At 43.8% G+C, this 20,825-nt stretch overlaps 1 protein-coding gene across 1 annotated transcript in view; it reads left to right on the top strand.

Annotated features, from left to right (window-relative positions):
- LOC132452742 (NACHT, LRR and PYD domains-containing protein 12-like) overlaps nt 1–20,825 on the top strand; it is a gene marked incomplete at its 5' end in the record, with an annotated part of 161,259 nt that overhangs the window by 23,526 nt on the left and 116,908 nt on the right. The window contains one exon of the mRNA XM_060045514.1: nt 14,363–14,536. Coding sequence (XP_059901497.1) covers nt 14,363–14,536 — 174 coding nt within the window. The remainder of the gene's footprint in view (nt 1–14,362; nt 14,537–20,825) is intronic.

Below are 20,825 nucleotides of genomic sequence, written 5' to 3'. Positions count from 1 at the left end.
TATGCGTGCTCGACAATCGTCCATTTGCATTGAGGACCTGTAGAACAGAAACCACAACGTAAACCTTCCAAAAAGATCGAAATACCGTACCACAATATTTACAGAATCTCAGTATTCACACAACGGCTTTTCATATCGCATCGTTCCGGCTGATTCCAGACCCTAGAAGAGACTGCGGTGGGCGGGGCAAGGGGGGATATGAACCAATCACCTTCAGGGAAGCCAGAGATGGTGAGGATGTCCTCCAGCTGGACCTTGGCCTCCTGGGTCATCCTCAGGGTGGACGTTTTGAGGCGCTTCTGCTCACACACACACACACACACACACACACACACACACACACACACACACACACACACACACACACACACACACACACACGAAGTGAAGACTAGAATAGAGTTGATTTCTAAAATTGCTGGTTTGGTCATGTGATGTTTAATTCAAACCACATCGTATAACATTTATAGCGCCTAGAAGGGCTGCAATAGTAACTAGGGCCCCATCCTATTATCCCCCCTAGCCCTAGATTTGAGCCCTAGCCCTAGAAGTTGTGCGTTCCCTCGGAGGGGCAGGGTGATCCAATACTTAGGGGCAAGAGAGAGGGCCTATTTCCCCTTAAAGTCCCTTGGCAGCTCGCCAGCTCGGTACCTCACTTACAGCCAAGGGAGTATCACGTATGACCCAGGACACGTTGAGAACTCAGCAAGCGGCTATTTTTCCATGTTTCTCAAACAGTTATACATTATGTTAAATTATTTATCCGTAGTCTGGATTTAACTGTACGAGCTGAATGTGTAGGTTGTCTTATTTTCGACACAAGGGTGACATTTTCAAACGTGAACGAAAATAGTAGTAGGCTCCTTCCTGTAGTGTAGACACGTCGGTGCTGCGCGTGACGTAGGGGAGCACGTTCACTACGCTAATTTGCATAATATTAATTATAGTGGTGTCACATTTCATAGGGAACGATCTTCACTATCACTTCACTCTTTATTGTGGAGGGAAGTGTTCTCGTTAAGGGGAGAGGAATGGGACAGGGCCTAGTACTCATCTAACGAAGCAAGGATCAACAATATAAAGTCACTGATTAAAATACTAACAGGTAACTGTTGGAAAAGCGACGAGTAACTTCAATACAAGCACTAGTAACTCAAATGAGTTTGGCTTCTGGACGCAGTGTTCAAACAGAGATACAGAATAGATGGGAGTGAGCGCTGGTGGTGGGGACCAGGACACCCACTTGAAGAGGCCTCCCATGATCATCATTCCCTCCCCCCTCCCCCTCTTCCTCCTCCACCACCACCTCCACCGCCTCCTCCTCCTTCTTCACCTCCTTCTCCCCCTCCTCCTCTTCCCCTCCCCCTCCTCTATGATATGTAAACGAGCGGTTATGGTGGGAGCAGGACGCTCCCTTGAAGATGCCTCCCATGACCATCATCTCGCCCAGGCGGGGCTCCACGCTGGGCCACGGGGCGTCCCAGAGAGGGCAGCTCGTCGTTGCTGTCCACAGCGTCCACTTCTGGTGGACCAACCCCAAGGAAACATCAACAATCCCCACAGTAAGTAAGTAAGTAAAATCCATTCATAAGGCACATTTAAAAACTGTTTTCATTGGCCAAAGTGCTGTACATGGTGCAACCAAAGGCACATAATAGAACACAGGCCACCTTATATAGGTGGCCTGTGTTCAGACACTGGGTCAAAACCCAAAATATATACACAGTCAATACAAAGACACATTCAGAAACATGACCGGGTTTCTTACTTGCAGGAGTCGATGACGTACACCGCGTCGTTGAGGGTGATGCTGGTCTCTGCCATGTTGGTGGACAGGACGACCTGCAGGAGGCAGGGAACAACAACAGGAGATGGACAGGCAAGGGTGGATTCCAGGCAGCTGGGCAGGCAGAGGAGCACACGGGGTGGATGGCAGGCAGCTACGGGGTTGGTGATCCTGGGCCGAGGACAACGCGGAGAGTTAAAGGTCCCACGACATGCCACCAGGTGTGGTGTGATTAGCCGTTACAAGCCGTTTTGGAAATCGGCCCCTTATGACATCACAGGTGGGCGTGTCCACCTAGATGTGTGCTGGATAGATCAGTCTACCAGCCTACCCAGTGGACTGTAGCAAACGTTGCTCATCTCTCCGTCACACATCTAGGTGGACGCGCCCAACAGTGATGTCGGAAGATTGTTTCTTTGTGTTCTGTTGGGAACAACAAGTCAACATTCTTCCCTTTAGTTAAAGTCTCCAGTCACCCCTCCATCAGTGAGGATTGATTCAACACCAGTAAGACACCAGTGGGACACCATTGAGAGACCAGTGGGACACCAATAAGACACCAGTGGGACACCATGCAGTGAGACACCAGGGGGACACCAGTGAGACACCAGTGAGACACCAGTGAGACACCAGTGAGGCACCAGTGGGACACCAGTGAGACGTTCTGCCATTCTCCCCGAACAAAGGACTGAGGCCTCCTCAGTGCTGCCCTTGCTGGCCGGACCTCCACACTGCAGTCATGTCCAGTAGATAAACGATAGCCCAGAGCAGCGGGCCGCGCCCTCATTCTCACCGCTCACCTGATCCTCACCCCTGAGAGGGTCCTAAACGCTGAGCCTTCTCTTTAGTCCTGGGGGGCTCTCCCTCACAGCAGAGGGCTCCTAAACGCTGGGCCTTCTCTTTAGTCCTGGGGGGCCCTCCCTCACAGCAGAGGGCTCCTAAACGCTGGGCCTTCACTTTAGTCCTGGGGGGCTCTCCCTCACAGCAGAGGGCTCCTAAACGCTGGGCCTTCTCTTTAGTCCTGGGGGGCTCTCCCTCACAGCAGAGGGGCTGCTCAAAACCCGGAGGGCTGACTGACCTCTGTTCAGGATGGTTTGGCCCCCCCCACACACACACTGCTCCTTCATGGCTCCTAATGGATACTGTTGATTCTGCTTTTGTTTGGTTTGTTTGATTATTCTCCTCGATTAAACTTGTCAAAGTTCCGTTCTGTATTTGATGTAATCAATAAAAGGTTGTTTTTGCTATAACCAAGTACGACCACTAGAGGGCAGTGTTTCTAGTGTCTTCATTTACACTGAATGAGAAGTTGATTGGGTGTAGGCATGACACAGTCGGCAGTGGCGAAGCTAGACCTTTTTTGGGTGTGCTCAAGCCCACCCAAAACTTGCCTTAGCCCACCCTATCGTTTCCTCATTTACACAAGCAATGTGAGGATGGATGCTGTAATGAACAGGCTTAAATGGGCTAGTGAAATCGAGCGCAACCTTCCTGCAGGAATCTCTACCCTCTGATTGGTGGGTGGGCGTCTCTTGTTTGACAAAAACAAAAATACAGCACGAGCGCACCTAACATAGTTTCTGCTGTTTTGTCTGTCAAAGAGGCTAGCTAGTCTTTATCTGAAAATCCACGATTTCCGGCTGTGTTATAACATGACCTGGTAATAATAATACTAATGATTTTAAAACCTTGACATAATCTGTCAGATGTATTAAAAGACAGTTGACCACAAGGCGATTCTATCTATGCCTCTTCTTGAATTGCTTCATGTTTTAGTCGGCAGAGCCTTGTAATGCTGCGTAGCATGATAAGCATGATAAGGAGCAAGGAGCAGAAAAAGTTGACAAGGGGCCATGGGGGCTAATTTTCAGTTGAAAAAAAACGCTGGCATTAGTTAATCAGCTGAGGGCGTATTCATTGCCATAACAACGTGAGCTAATCAACAAGTACCACATGTTCTAATACTAGAGCATTAGAACATGTTAGACTCAGGCAAACGTCCTGAAATGTTCTGTCTCTCTTCTAAACACTTCTCTGTTATTTGGTGAACACCTAAATCTCTTTATTCCCTCCTTTCCTTGCATTTTTTCAACACGGGCAGCACACGATTCGTCACGGAAAAGGTAAGGTACCGTTTCCTTAATTCTTCTTTTCTTACGAGATGTATTCTTACTATATTAATTTATTCTTACTAAATTAATCTGTTTCCAGTCCAAGCTCAGTGTTTCCATGTTTGTGGTGTAAAAGAGGTTTAATGAAGGAGTATGCGTCAGAACATCAGTAACTAGTTTCACCGTGTTGAGGGCGATTATATACGGATCCTCTGGTACGGGAACGGGACAGAACAGTTTGTTTGTATTGTGGACTTTTATTCTGCAGGGAGGTCAGTTCGGTCAGAGTTTCATCGGTAACATTAGTTTATAATTGATGGCTTGGAACTGTCGGATCTTAAGGGCATAGTGATAGAGAGAGTGTTTGTGTGTGCAGGGACGTCCCTAGGAATTCTGGCCCCCCTGACAGAATTCAGTTGCCCCCCCCCCCCCCCCCTCACATCATTAAATATTGGGTTAGACTGGGTCAAAGTTGGGTAGTCAAAAATGAATAACAACTGTATAACAACATGATAAACCTACCTACTTACCTAGGCTACTTTGTACACTAGATGGTTAGTTTTTTAGTTAGTATTTAGTTACACATTTACCTGGGTTGTAGTTACTATAGACAGAAATAGGCTAATAGACTGAGACAGTGCTGCTTCTACTTAGACTGTCCTCCTTCTCCCCTTCTTCTATTTCAACCTCATTGGTTTCTTCTGTGGGATCATCATGGCTTGAAGAGGGCCCTGACTCTAAGATACATCGTATAATTCAGAATGTCTCATAATTATCTGAACATATTAAACAATGTTGTCAACCGTCTATTTGATTGGATTGAGCTGGGCATGACTAAATATGTATTTGTATGTTTTCATTTGCTGCATTAGCCTACAATAAATAGCAGCTATTAATCTAAGGGTAGACTACTTGTAATTTTAGCTGACTTAAAATTTAAAAGTCAGCTAAAATGTAAGTATCCTTAGTTTAATGTCTGCTAATATTGTAATGCAGCCAATCAAAATATTCAAAATCTGTTTACATAAATGTTATTATCATGCTGGCAAGCAGTATGGAATGTTAATCGTCGCATTATCTCCATTTATACCATGGTCTGGGTGAATACTCGATTCTGATTGGCTGGAGGGTGTAGGTTAAAAAGTGTTAATTTACACCTTGGAAAGACGTTGACCCTATGAAGACGCTATGGCCACGTTGCTTGGCAACGCCTGCATACGGGAGATATTAATAGTCTGCTCGATTTGTAAAAATAATGTAGGCTTTTTGTAGATAGGTAGGCTATTGGATTATATCATGTGAATGGTAATGCAAACAATCTTTTCAGTTTTATCATCAGTGCAGGTTGTAATTATTTTTAGCTACAGTAGCGCTAGCTGCTAGGCTAGGCTTTTTATCAGGTTGTTGGGAAAGTGTAGAGGAAGGAATATACCTTTCGTGGTAAAAAACTGGGTGACGAACTGTCGACCGCTTTGAGCTCTTTCCTCTCTCTCTTTCCTCCCCTGACAACCTGACCTTAATTTCACTGACCGGGATACACACAAACTGACTTTAGACTGCTAGTTTAAGACACTAGCAGTCTGCACTTGCTTCACAACGATCTGCCTGGCTGCTACTTTGCTCTGCAGTAGCGTTGGGCTGTACCAAATAATGACAAATGAGAGGGGTGATAATAGGACGAAGACTTTCTAATGATTTTGTAAAAATTGAGAAACACAACAAAACAAAACAAGCAGAAAAACCACCTTAATTTGATGATTTAATCCGAAAAATATAACTTTTTTTTTTTTTTTGCATATACTTTTAATAATACCACCAGTGTCCTCTGGGGCGCCCCCGTCAGTGCTGCGCCCCTGGAATCGTCCTAATTTACCCCCCCCCCCCCTAAGGACGTGTGTGTGTGTGTGTGTGTGTGTGTGTGTGTGTGTGTGTGTGTGTGTGTGTGTGTGTGTGTGTGTGTGTGTGTGTGTGTGTGTGTGTGTGTGTGTGTGTGTGTGTGTGTGTGTGTGTGATCTAGAAGATCATAGAGAGCGATTAGAGTGTAGCTCTAGACAGAGTGAGTGATAGAGTTTGTGATCTAGACATACAGTAGGTTGTGATAGAGTGTGTAGTTCTAGACAGAGGGACGGATAGTATGTGTATGTCAGACAGGAGGAGTCTTCACTGAAGTCATTTCATGTATGGTACTTAAAGAGAATCCAGAGAAACAATATGTAGTTGTGTTTGTGTCCAGGTCTCCAGTCTGCTATGGATGAGGAGAGAGAGGAGGGGGGTCCTACCTCTAAAACCACTCTGTCTGTGGAACATGGCCGCCAGAGCAAAGCTAAGAGGTAAGACGAGGATCTCACTGTCTGTGACTGTTGTCCTTCTCAGAGCTCAGCACTGATGTCTCATGACTCCATCATCAGTCTTAGTAAAAGCTGTGTGTGTGTGTGTTGTGTTGAAGCCCAGAGCAGCGGGAGAGAGCAGACTCCCCTGGACCCAGCTGTGTCTCCTTGAAGAGCGACCGCTCTATGGATCATCCTCCTGAACTTAAAGATGGACGCCCCTCCAGAGAGGAAGGGTAAGGATTTGTCAAAGATTATAAAACGACAGCATCTATCAAACATCCATAAATCCTGGTTCTTGTTTTTCTATAAGATTCCAGAAGGAGAGAGCGGACTCCCCTGGACCCAGCTGTGTCTCCTTGAAGAGCGACCACTCTATGAATTATCCTCCTAACCTTAAAGATGGACGCCCCTCCAGAGAGGAGAGGTAGGAGTTTCCAACAAACAAGTAGTTTTACTGACTGATATTTACAATTCAGGAAATATTTGTATTAAAAAGATACGGTGTGTGTGTGTGTGTGTGTGTGTGTGTGTGTGTGTGTGTGTGTGTGTGTGTGTGTGTGTGTGTGTGTGTGTGTGTGTGTGTGTGTGTGTGTGTGTGTGTGTGTGTGTGTGTGTGTGTGCGCACGCTGTCTCTACAGGCGACTCCAGGAGAGGTCAAAGGTTACCAGTGCTCAGTCTGTACAGCAGCATCAAGCAGAGCTGATCAAGGTGTGTAAATGAAACAAGACATTTGACTTCAGCTCTAAACAGGGGCGCCGTAAAGGGAGGGGGGGGGGGGGAATTCATCATAATCAAGTTAATATATTTAGAGTGAAAATGTTATCTAAAAAACATAGCAATTTAAACAGACAAGGGGTTTGTTCCTCCATGTTTGGCTAAATGTTCAGTATAGTCTTTATATTTCACCTCTCTCTCTTTAAAATGTGAATGAAAAACTACATTTGACCTGGGGGGGGGGGGGGGGGGGAGGTTTTCAGCACAGACTCTTCCACTCGTTGCGAACAGACGGAGAACAGACTGTCAGTAGTTTGACACGTCGTCGTCAGTGGCGTGGCGTGGGGATTTTTTTTGAGGAAGCCAAGTGAGGCCAAACCTTTAGAGAAAATAGTACGTTGCAGCTTGGATGTATTCAATGCAACTACAAGAGCTATTTGAGCGCCAGGTCATTTACCCGGACTTACACATGCCTGAAATCACACACACACACACGCACGCACGCACGCACGCACGCACGCACGCACGCACGCACGCACGCACACACACACACACACACACACACACACACACACACACACACACACACACACACACACACACACACACACACACACACACACACACACACACACACACACACACACACACACACACACACACACTGCCAGTGATATGTGCAGCAGATACTTTCTCGTGCTCATGAGAAACATAAAAAACAATGTTTTCACCCCATGTCCCTTTACGGGTTCCGTACTCTCTACCACCGTGTCCGCCATGTTTTTGTTAGAAGTTTGTTGTGATGCGAAACGTGTATGGGAGAACACTACGTACATGTAAGGAGCGGGAGTGAGCAGCTGAACATGGCTTGTAGGCTCAAAGAGCGGCGGTCGGCCTTATAAAATAGCGCTCGCAAGGCAGCATCAAAATAGTATACCGGTATGGCGATATTGTCCTAACTGCATATCTCTTTAAAAAATATACCGGTATAAATTTTACTACCGGTATATCGCCCAGCCCTAAGTATTGGGTAATTAGCACTAGGCTACACTAGAGCTACCAGTCTATCAATCTATGGGTGGTCAAATTAATTTTCTAGGCTGGTGGGTGGTCTAGGTTTGAGGCCCAATATATTCTTTGATAAGGCCCACAATCTCTAGCGGTACCCCTGGCTCTGCATGGGCAATAAAAGCATCTCTTGTGGAGCTAATAGTCTCCAGTTTTCCCTCTTTTAGACCAGGGAGACCTTCATCTAGGACAGATGCTTCTGAGGTCCTCAGTTAGTTCAAAGTAAAGTTCTCCTTGATGTTTGTTCTGTTCCAGAGGGCTGAGGAGAACGCACACGCTTTTCTAGACAAGGAGCTGAAGAAGCTCTGGAGGGATCTCTTCTCAGATTACCCACAATGCTCAGAGAGCCAGAGGGAGGACGAGGAGGAGGACGGTAAGAACGAGGAGCAGAGGAGGCGCGCCATAGAGGGCGTGGTAGACATCACAAAGCTCTGCCTGATGGAGATGAACCAGGAGGAACTGGCCGACAAGCTGGGGAGTGGTAAGATACTCATATATAGGTTAAATGGTTTGATCCAGATATGTAAGGTTATTGCGGGGGTATCAGGTTGAATGGTTTGATCCAGATATGTAGGGTTATTGTGGGCGTATCAGGTTAAAGAATGTTAAACGTTAAACTGCTGATCAACAACAGAATAACTACGTGGAAGTGATGCACCACTATCTTGTTATATCAGGTTAGAAAGTCACTGATACCCCTGATACTTAACAACAATAAGACTGCTAATAAAGTTATAAGATCCCTATGAAGTAGAACTTTCAGTACTTTTTTCTGTACACCAGTAATATTGCTTTTAAATATGAATGGTATGTTTCTGCTGGTTTGTGATTTAGGAGCTGTTGCGGTCCAGTGTCAACATGAACTCAAGGCTCATCTGAAGAAGAAGTTCCACTGTGTGCTTGAGGGAATCGCTAGAGCAGGAGAGCAGAGACCTCTGAATGAGATCTACACAGAGCTCTTTATCACACGGAGAGGCAGTGGAGAGGTCAACATGGAACATGAGGTCAGACTGATTGAAAAGGCATCCAGGAAAACAGCCAATGAGGAAACACCAATCAGATGTGAAGACATCTTTAAACCTTTACCTGGACAAGATAAACCAATCAGAACAATAATGACAACCGGAGTGGCCGGCATTGGTAAAACTCTCTTAACCCACAAGTTCACTCTGGACTGGGCAGAAGGCAAAGCCAACCAAGACATAGACTTCGCATTTCTCCTCACTTTCAGAGAGCTGAATTTACTGAAAGGGAAAGAGTTTAGCTTACTGGAACTTCTTCATCGGTTTTCTGTTGAAACCAAAGAATCAGGAATCTACAGATACGACCATGACCAAGTAGTCTTCATCTTGGATGGTCTGGATGAGTGTCGACTTCCTCTGGACTTCCAGAACAACCCGATCTGGACTGATGTCACCGAGCCAACCTCAGTGGATGTGCTGCTGACAAACATCATCAGGGGAGTCCTGCTTCCCTCTGCCCGCATCTGGATAACCACACGCCCTGCCGCAGCCAATCAGATCCCTGCTGAGTGTGTTGACATGGTGACCGAGGTGAGAGGGTTCACAGACCCACAGAAGGAGGAGTACTTCAGGAAGAGATTCAGAGAGGGGACAATGGCCACCACAATCATCTCTCACGTCAAGAAATCTCGAAGCCTCCACATCATGTGTCACATCCCAGTCTTCTGTTGGATCACTGCTACAGTTCTAGTGGACTTCTTCAAAACATCCCAGAGAGGAGAAGAGGTGCCCAAGACCGTGACTCAGATGTACAGCCACTTCCTGAGGGTTCAGTCCATACAGGGGGACAGGAAGTATCATGTGCGAGCTGAAACCGATCCACACTGGAGTTCGGAGAGCAGGGAGATCATTGTTTCTCTGGGGAAACTGGCTTTTAACCAGCTGGAGAAAGGCCAGCTGATCTTCTACGAGGCAGACTTGGCAGAGTGTGACATCGATATCAGAGCAGCCTCAGTGTACTCAGGAGTGTTCACCCAGATCTTTAAAGAGGAGTGTGGACTGTACCAGGACAGGATGTTCTGCTTCATCCATCTGAGCATCCAGGAGTTTCTGGCTGCCCTTTATGTCTTTCTGTCCTACATCAACACTGGTGTCAACCTGCTCTCAGAAGAACAGCCAACCTCCAGGGATGCTGAACTCCTCCTCTACCAGAGTGCGGTGGACAAGGCCTTACAGAGTGAGAACGGACACCTGGACTTGTTCCTCCGCTTCTTCCTGGGCCTCTCTCTAGAGACCAATCAGATGATCCTACAAGGTCTGCTGGGACCAAGAGGAAGTAAATTACTGGACAATCTAACAAAAAACGTTCCATCGGGGCAGACAGGAAGGAGGTCACAAATCAATACCCAAATAGTCCATTACATCAAGGAGAAGATAGGTGGAGATCTCTCTCAAGAGAGAAGCATCAATCTGTTCCACTGTCTGAATGAACTGAATGACAGTTCTCTAGTGGAGGAGATCCAACAGTACCTGTCATCAGGAAGTCTCTCCACTGAATCTCTCTCCTCTGCTCAGTGGTCAGCTCTGGTCTTCATCGTACTGACATCAGAAGAGCAGCTGGACGTGTTTTACCTGAAGAAATACTCTGCTTCTGACGAGGGTCTCCTGGGGCTGCTGCCATTGGTCAAAGCCTCCAAAACATCTCTGTAGGTTCACTCATAACATGTATTAACAATACAGCACTATACATAATACTGCAATATAAAAGTTATAGTAAATTTAAAAACATCTCTGACGGTGCACTCAGAACATGTATTGCAATGCGCACAATACAATATGTATAATACTAGAATACAAAAGTTACAATAACATACAATATATACATTCTTATAACATGTTTTACGATACACAATATATATATAATTCTATAAAAGTAATATTATGATACCGTTTTCTGTTATAGCATTTTTGTTAGCATCAACATTGTACACCTAATATGTAACTACCATTCAAAGATCTAATGTATAATCATTTGTTCAACTATCATAAAAGTCTTATCAAACATTTAATCACGGTTCTCAACATGTTCTGTTTTTTTGTGTGAAGGCTGAACAGCTGTAAGCTGTCAAAGAGATGCTGTAAAGCTCTGGCCTCAGTTCTCAGCTCCAACTCCCCTAGTCTGAGAGAGCTCGACCTGAGTTCCAATGAACTGGAGGATTCAGGAGTGAAGCTGCTCTCTGCTGGACTGGGGAGTCCACACTGTGCACTGGAAACTCTCAGGTCAGTTTTACTAAGTGCAAACAGTTACAACACAAGGTTCGGTTTCAAAAGACTTTTAACTACTGCCCCCTGGTTTGAGAATCACACCTAAATGACGTCAAACTATATCAGATAATAACTCAGTACCTTTGATGACCACATGTATTAGAGTGGTGCCATTGGACATATTACACCTTGTTGTTTATGTGGGATGCGAAAATGAAAAGATGAAAAAGTAATCCCAATGTTACCATTGCAACTTTTCAATTATAAAAACAAAATATAATAAAAGTGCGTTCCCACAATCCCCTGTTAACGGGACAGTGGTAGTTAAACAAATTAAGTCACAGTATTTGCATCCATTAAAGTTTATCGGTCTAATTAAACCAGCAGCCAGACCAATGTAGTCCCTGCCTTAGCTGAACCTCTGAAGCTAAGCAGGTGGGCTTGGTTAGTACTGGATGGGAGACCAACTGGGAACACTGAGCTGCTGCTGGAAGTGGTGTCGGTGGGTGGCCAGTAAGGGGCACTCTTCCCTCTGGCCAGAGCATAAATCCTGATGCCCCAGTGCAGTGACGGGGACACTGGGCTGTGGAAGGTGCCGTCCTTCAGAGGAGACGTATAACCGAGGTCCTGACTCACTGAGGTTATTAAAGATCCCAGGGCACTTATCTCAAAAGGAGTAGGGGATTCCCCGGGTCCCGGCTAAAACTGACCAACCCGGCTCATTCAATCCGGCCCCCTATTCATCCCCCTGTTTAAATGGATGATTCTTTAATTCCCTTACTCTCCACCTCAAGCTGGTGTGTAATTGATTGATTGAAATGATTGAAATTCTTTATTGACAAATGCATAAACGTAAGCATACAAATGAACAGGTCAAAAGGATAACACATAAAAGCACATGGGCTTATTTCCATTGTGTTCCCTTGGTGGTGTAAGCATGTATATAGGTGTATGTAAGTGTGTGTGTTAAAGTTAATGTACATGACAATGGGGTCAACAAAGTAAAATATAACATTCCAATCACACATTCACAATTCATGTGTGGTGAGCATTCTGGCGCCGATTGGCTGCCGTGCATCACCCATGTGGATGCTACACATTCGTGGTGGTTAGTGAGGTCCCCCCTTCACTGTAAAGCCCTATATGAAGTCAATGGAAGGGGACTTGAAGAGCGCTATATGAATGTATAGTTCATTTCAAGTTCATAAATGTATAATTTTCATAGGAGAAACTCAACCATTTATTTTTTGTTGCCATGACTGTATAAGGTCTTTGTTACGTCATCATTTTTTTACAGATATACTTTATTTATATTTTATCTTCAGAACTTCAATTGAAGACATAAAATACAGAACAAGGTCCAACAATTTTAGATGTAGAAATACAGAACAATAAATGCAGAAATACTGAGCAACATAAAACAATTTAATATGTGTAAATACAGAACAATATAAAACTATTGATAATGTAGAAATATAGAGCAACATAATAAGATTGAATATGTAGAAATAGAACAAAATACAACTATTGATTGTGTAGAAATACAGAGCAACATAATACGATTGAATAGAAATGGAACAAAATAAAACTATTGAATATGTAGAATTAAAAGCAAATTAATTGAATATGTTGACAACATAAATTAATCTGTTGAAATACAGAATGTAAAACGATTGAATATGTAGGAATGCATAGCATCATAAAACGATTTGAATATGTAGGAATACAGAGCAACATAAAATGTTTGAATATGTAGAAATACAGAACAATATGAATCTATTTAATGTGTACGAATACAGAATAAGATCAAAGGTTTGAATATGTAGAGAATAGGGGTGTGACGATACACTCAGCTCACGAGACAAGACGAGACACGATATTCGGTTTGCGAGAACGAGACGAGACGAGATTTTAAGAAAACTACAATGACAGAATATATGACTGGAACAACAGACTTTTATTTAACCGAGTTGCACATGCATTTTGAAATGTTTTATTATAACTCTTTACATGCATTAAATTGAAACTAAAACTAAAATTTATAAAAAAGTACTAAAAGTAGTACAATTTATTGTAATTTATGAAGTACAATAAATTAAATTAAATAATTATATATTTTTCAAGTGCGAACAATATTATCTGCAAAACCAAATCAAAGTTCTACTCCATCAATACAGAGTGCAAATAGTGCATCAGAGTCTGACCAAGTATGTCACTGACAACTTGGTATTGTCCGTGTCTTATCAGTCACTCTACTGCCATTCATAATTTCCGCCGGGTACCCAAAATGCTGCCAAACAAATGATTTAAAAGTGGCGGGGGCATCTTCGACGGTAATACGGGTATTTTCCGACGTCATTCTGACTGCCTATGGCTGCTTCCCCTGCTTCCCCTCCTTCTCCTCCTCTTCTTCTTTTCCTTCTCCTTCGTTAGGTTCTGGCGGGCTAGACGTAGCAAAGGCGCATTACTGCCCCTACAGGCCACAAATAGACGTTTGGATAGCTCACAAATCTCGCGAGACAGATTTTTAACGCGACGGGTAATATCGTTGAGTTTAATCTCGCGAGATCTCATGGCACGAGATCTTGTCACACCCCTAGTAGAGAAGCAAAACCCCAGAGAGGTTTCATAGTCGTCCTTGATTTTGAAGCCTGGTAAAAGTGTCTGAAGTCAGGAAGGGCGAGTGCCCTTAGTGTTTTAGGTTTTTGTAAATGAGCTTGAGCACATTTATGATGATTGATCAAAATAAAAGGTTGAATTAATGAATCATTAGTCTTACAGAAGCATTGGGACTGATAGAGCGCTGAAGGCCCTCCTTGGCTCCACAGCCCTCTGCTTCGTTAGGTCTGACTCTGTTCACACAGAGTTCAGGATCCCTACGGCCATCAGGGGACTGCTGGAGGATGTTTGAATGTCCACAGTCATCTCCTTGAGCTCACTTCCCTGATCCCTGATAGCAGCGAGGAGAGCGGAGGCGCTAGTATCACTGGACGTCCTCCCCTCCAGTGTGGCCCCATGGCGGCCCTGTGCTATTCGTTAGCTACACCATGTTTCTTCTGTGAACTAGTTGGATCTTTTAAGCACTTTTAATCTCACTTCCTAACATGTTCTTTTTATTGTGTGCAGGCTGAATTCCTGTGATCTGTCAGAGGGATGCTGTGAAGCTCTGGCCTCAGCTCTCAGCTCCAACTCCTCTAGTCTGAGAGAGCTGGACCTGAGTTCCAATCGTCTGAAGGATTCAGGAGTGAAGCTGCTCTCTGCTGGACTGGGGAGTCCACACTGTACACTGGAAACTCTCAGGTCAGTTTTACTCAACGTGCAAACAGTTCCGTATCAGGAGACTTTTAAAAAACGACTACTTGCCCCTGGTTTGAGGATCAATCCTAAATGCCGTCTAAATATATAATCGAATGACTCAGTACCTTTGCTGACCACGTTTATCAGGGTGGTGCCATTGGACATATTACACCTTGTTGTTTATGTGGGAAAATGAAAAGTTTAAAAAAGTTATCCAAGAGTTGCCATTGCATCTTTTCAATTATATACGCAAAATGTAATAATAGTTCCCTCCCACAATCTCCTGTTAACGGGAGAGTGGGAGTTAAACAAATTAAGTCACAGTATTTGCATCAATCAAAGGTTATAGGTCTACGTAGACTAATTATATTTTGGCGAGCAGCACACGTGCATGCGTGCGTGCGTGCGTGCTTGCGGTGTATTGTGTAACTGCTTTAAACCTGGGTCAGTCCTGTGCTGCTCGCCACATTATAATTAGTCTACTAAGACCTATAACCTTTGATTGATGCAAATACCTTGACTTCTTTTGTTTAAAGGGGACATATTATACCATCTATCCATCATACATCTAGACACGCCAACCTGTGATGTAAGAAGCTGCACAGTTTCAAAACGGCTTGTTATGGCTAATCACACTCACACTTGGTGGTGTAATATATCCCTTTTAAACAAATGTAGTCGCAGTATTTGCATCAATCTAAGGTTATAGGTCTACGTAGACTTATTATATTGTGGCGAGCAGCACTGGAATGACCCGACGGGAGACCAGGGCCCCGTTTCCTGAAGCATCGTTAGCCTAACGACGGGATTCCACCGCACGCGTTACGGCTGCGACTCTGCCCTGCTTGCATTTCCACCGGGCGCGTTACGGCAGTGCAACGCTGCCTTGCGAGCCAGCCGTATTCGCGCGAGATCACAAGATCACGCGATAATCCTAAACCTAATGTACTCAACTTCCACTCCCAAAACGACTGCAATTAAATGCCACGCTTTGTCCTTCCGGCCATTGCCTTTATAAAAAGGATGATTAGGTACATAAATTACTTCATGTTGCTGAACTTCGACAATGAGTCTCTCGTCGTCCATGTTGCCGACCCTCTGAGACCCTTTGATTGATTGACTGCTGACCTGGTGCCACCGGTCATGACGTAATAATGTTGATGTGAAGTTGTGATAGGCTACATGAGCTGAGTATTGAGTTTTATTTGGAAAATGTACCGGATGCTCTATGGCTTTTACTTTTTCACTTCCTGCCCTGCTCGATCTGCCATTTCGAAATTGACGCGGTTCAGCAACGGCTTGCGGCAAAAATAGAAATGCTACGGAATGATAGCGCTGCGGCACGGCGAGCCGCTCCTGGGACGCTGCTGAGACGTTCCGCAGCCGCGCCCGGTGGAAATAGTCTCATTGATTAGAGTGGAACCTATCTGCTGCGGTCACCGCGGCCAAGACGTGCCTCAGCCGTAACGCTGCCGTAACGCGTCCGGTGGAATCAGGCCTTAAGTGGTTCGTGAGTTCGATGTACGAGCATCGTACAGTTTTCACACCGTTTCCCGAAAGCATCGTTGCGTAACGAACGTCAGGAAAACACTCGTAGCTAACGAGGGCTCCAGGGGTACTCGTAGGGTGCTAAGAGCACTATCGTTACTTTAGCCTCAGTGGTGTCACCTGCTGGACATTCAGTGGTATTGGATGTGTTTTATTAAAACACATCCAATACCACGGCATGTCCAGCTGGCACCATTTCGCAATACCCCCAAAACAGTGGTTACCGCCAATATATTACTCATAGACTACTGTAGGATTTAAAAAGCAAAGACAGAGACAGAGTCAACAACAACATAATTTATTGCAACAATTTAAAATTCCAAAAATAAATAGGCAGCCGAAATGTACCGATCAAACGCCACGTCCCAAGGCAACCCTCAAGGCATATAATAAAATCAAATGATTCCATTGGTCTTGTGTGGGAGGTCGCTTTCGAGTTGCACTTGCTGTCTCCCTCTGATTTTAATTCAACCATCGTGGTTGGTCCTCGTATTGATTAATGACAGAAGACATACTGTATATCAGTGGCGAAGCTAGACCTTTTTTGGGTGGGCTCAAGCCCACCCAAAACTTGCCTTAGCCCACCCTATCGTTTCGTCCTCAAATCTAATATTCTACAGTTTTTTTTTACACAAGCAATGAGAGGATGGATGCTGTAATGAACAGGCTCAAATGGGCTAGTGAAATCGAGCGCAACCTTCCTGCAGGAATCTCTAACCTCTGATTGGTGGGTGGGCGTCTCCTGTTTGACAAAACCAAAAATGCTGCACGAGCGCACCTAACATAGTTTCTGCTGTTTTGTCTGTCAAAGAGGCTAGCTAGTCTTTATCCACGATTTCCAGCTGTGTTATAACATGACCTGGTAATAATAATACTAATAATTTTAAAACCTTGACATAATCTGTCAGATGTATTAAATGACAGTTGACCACAAGGCGATTCTATCTATGCCTCTTCTTGAATTGCTTCATGTTTTAGTCGGCAGAGCCTTGTAATGCTGCGTAGCATGATAAGCATGATAAGGAGCAAGGAGCAGAAAAAGTTGACATGGGGGCTAATTTTCAGTTGAAAAAAAACGCTGGCATTAGTTTATCAGCTGAGGGCGTATTCATTGCCATAACAACGTGAGCTTATCAACAAGTACAACATGTTCTAATACTCTCTAGACTCAGGCAAACGCCCTCAGCTGATTAAAGGTGTCAGGGGGGGCGTGAGCGGCAGAGGGGACTTAGTGTCTTATGTATTTATTTATTTATTTTAATAAGTTACTTATTTTATTTTATTTTAAATAAACATAATACCAAGGGTCAGAAGTTTTACAAGAAGTTTGATCTTACAAAGTCATGACAGAGGGACTTGGTGTCGTTATTCATGCTTGAAAGATGAACATATATTATTTTTTTGGAAATGGAACAAGCTGATGAAGCTGACAAGTGACCAATGTTTACTGTTTAAAAATACTTTCATTAAATTAGTGGTGGGCATAGATAATTTTTTTGTAATCTAGAGTAATTTTGGAATTAATCTAGATTAAAATGGCAAACGGCAAAAAATCCTTTCGTGTACCTTGACAGCTGTCAATTATACTTGGCAACGGTGAATCTTCAAATATAATTCACCGCCGGAAGTTGTGAAGTGCCCATGCAAGTGTACCGAGCATAAATAAAAATAATTGACAGCTGAACGTCGGGAAGGCCCATGCAAGTGAATGGAGATGCTACAGCATTGAGAAGAGCCGTGTAATAATCCATAATAATGTAAAGTTTAGAAGTTAAATATTTGAAAATTGTAGAATAAAGTAATATAATTTATATTGGAGTTAATTAGCTAGAAATGTACTTACAAGGTTTAGTCAGTTAATCATTTACATATTTATGTTACACAATTATTACTTACATATTTACATGTTTATATATTTAACACAGTCAGGATATTCTGTTGAATCTGCCTCTCCGATTCCCTCACGTTGACCTCAGTCTGAATTCTAGCTTCTGATTGGTTAGTTCAGTCACGTGATGAGTCTGAACAAGGAAGTGTTTGAAAATAGGTGATATTTTTTTATCGCGCGATAAAAGTTTTGCGTTAACGCAGCCGTTAACGCCGATAACGGCCCACCACTAAATTAAATGCAAACCCCAGTGAATCATTTCCTCTTGTTTCTCTGATTCGAGATCCACACAGACTTAGCAGTCTTGTTTAAATGTTACAAATTGAGTTAATAAACTGAAGTTGGAAATAGTTTTAAGTTGTTGCAGATGTTATCTCCGCTAATTTTATTAATCTAAATAAATACATTTGAGCAGGCTCTCAATAGTAGGCTATTTCAATTCAGGGAGGGCGTGATAGGGGGGGAATGAAAGAAAAATAATTGAGAACCACTGGTCTAGAACATGTAGGCTACTTGTTGATTAGCTCACGTTGTTATGGCAATGAAAACGCCCTCAGCTGATAAAATAATGCCAGCGGTTATTTTTAAACTGAAAAATTGCACCCTTTTTTTTTGCATCAGAACAACAAGATTTTTTGGCATCAGAATTTTTCTAAAAATGTATGGGTCCCTGAAGGTGAGACAAAATAGTTTAGTGCTCCCGAAATAGTGGTCTGTTTCTCATAGTATTCGACTAGTACATGTTGTACATGTTGATTTTTTTGCATCAGAAGTTTTATAAAAATGTGTGTTGATACAATTTATAAAATTGTATGGGTCCATGAAAGTGAGGCGACATCATTTAGTGCTCCCGAAATAGTGGTATGTTTCTCATATTATTAATCTAGTACATGTTGCACCAATGTGTTTCAATAACATATTCAGGAAAATATGGTCATTTTTGAGTGAAACTTACACAAATTAAATTTAATATACCCAGTTCACATCCATTGATTATTCCTTCATCCAAACTTTTTTCATTTCATCACTTTAGTGGTTCAGAACTGCATTATTTAGATGACACTGCCAGCTATCGGCTTAGACATACAACAGCATAGTAACTAATAGGGCTGGCCCGAATCATTCAAATATTCGAATACTCGTTCGGAAAATTATTATTCAAAGCTTAAATCAGTATTCGGAGCTTCGTTGATTTATTTTTTTCACGTACGTTACGTTACCAGAGCAAGGGAGGCAAACTATAAGCGTCAGCGACACCGAGCAGAGAAGCGAGAGAGGTGGAGGAAGAATAGATATCTTGTTTCCCTTTACTTTATAACACAACATTAGCGGGATCTCTGGAGGAAAAGTAATACTTAAAACCTTAGCTTAGTTGTTTGTTTACGTTCGCTGTACAGCGCCGCACCAATCAACTGTGATTGGCTTGCTGCAGAGCGTGAGCATCTTGGGAATACCCGGTCAATATAATGGATGTAATATGGACACATAAGACAATTAATATTCGGTATTTGTTATGGATTTATTGTACAAATTCCCTGAAAAGATGCACGTTCCAGGATGAATTGAAAAGCTCCCGTAAGGGCTGGGATGGCAGAGAAAAGCTGATTTGGAACGGCGCAACAGCTGTTCGCTTTCACGGGGGAAAACTAAGGAACTTCAACCTACTTAGGCCTACTAATTAACGTTCAAAAGCTATTAAATCTTCAACAAAATATGCAGATACTGTCAAAATCGGTTCCAGGGAGTATATAGGGATTATTAATGTTGTTTTTGATGGTGTTTTTTTCTGGAACGAGTATTTGAATATTCGCTCGGAAAAACCAACGAGTATTCGAAGCCTGAAAAATGACATTCGGGCCAGCCCTAGTAACTAATGGCGCGTTTCCACTGCAGGGTGCGGTACGGTTCGGTTCGCAAAGGTGCGGTACAGATTGCGTTTCCATCGCCAAAAGTGGGCGTGACCGGACTGAGCCGTACTCGTTTTGCCCTCGTCTTCAGTACTCCTCCGTTGGGGTACTGAGACACCTGAAAGGGTGCCGGAAAATTCGAGCTACACACCCCCTCCGTTGATTGGTCGACAGAATCGTCACTTCCGGGCGACGTGGGGATAAAAACAAACAAACAGTTGCCTCAAGGTATTATTCTTTACAATGAACATGTCGTGTAAAACGCTTGCTTGGGCGAACAAGGAGGTGGAGACGTTCCTCTGCATTCTTGGGGAGGAAGACGTGCAGAGGGAGCTTGATGGAGCAGTGAGGTTTCTGGTCGAATGGCTGTGTCGCGCTGCTATGATTTCACGATGTTTACGTAGCTGCCGCGGCGATCGACATCCGGCCTACCATAAAGGCTACTGTCGGCGGTGGAAACGCGACCTCGGAACTGAGCTGGGCTATACCGCCCCCTCCCTATCGGACTGAGGCGAACCGAACCGTACTGCTCCCTGCAGTGGAAACGCGGCATAAGAAAATAAAGGTCGTGAAAAAAGAAAAATCTTGGACAGGACTTTATATACTTCATATACCCCTGTGGCATCCTGGGGTTGAGCCCCCCCAAAAGTCAGAACCTAAACTCGCCCCTGCTGTACATGAATCATGCTGAGACCAGCGGGTGTCTGAGAATTTCTGCAGGCGTTTTTTGTTGCGATTGTTTGCCATAAAGCACTGTAGGTGCTTCGGTGAGGCTGTGTTGAAGTTCATAATTAATTGGACCGTGTCTAAACAGTAACCTTAGTGGAGTGCACAATCGAGAGCGTGGTTTCTGCAGTGAACATAGACTGCTGCGGGAAACTGTGCTGCGATGCGTGCCTGAACCCCGCGTGCTTTCCAGAGTTCGGGAGTATGCAAATTATTCTACAGA

This window comes from Gadus macrocephalus, chromosome 23, assembly GCF_031168955.1.
Source record: "Gadus macrocephalus chromosome 23, ASM3116895v1".
In the NCBI taxonomy this organism is placed as follows: domain Eukaryota; kingdom Metazoa; phylum Chordata; class Actinopteri; order Gadiformes; family Gadidae; genus Gadus; species Gadus macrocephalus.
Note: the sequence above shows the minus strand (reverse complement) of the source record. Positions and strands in the feature narration are given on the sequence as shown.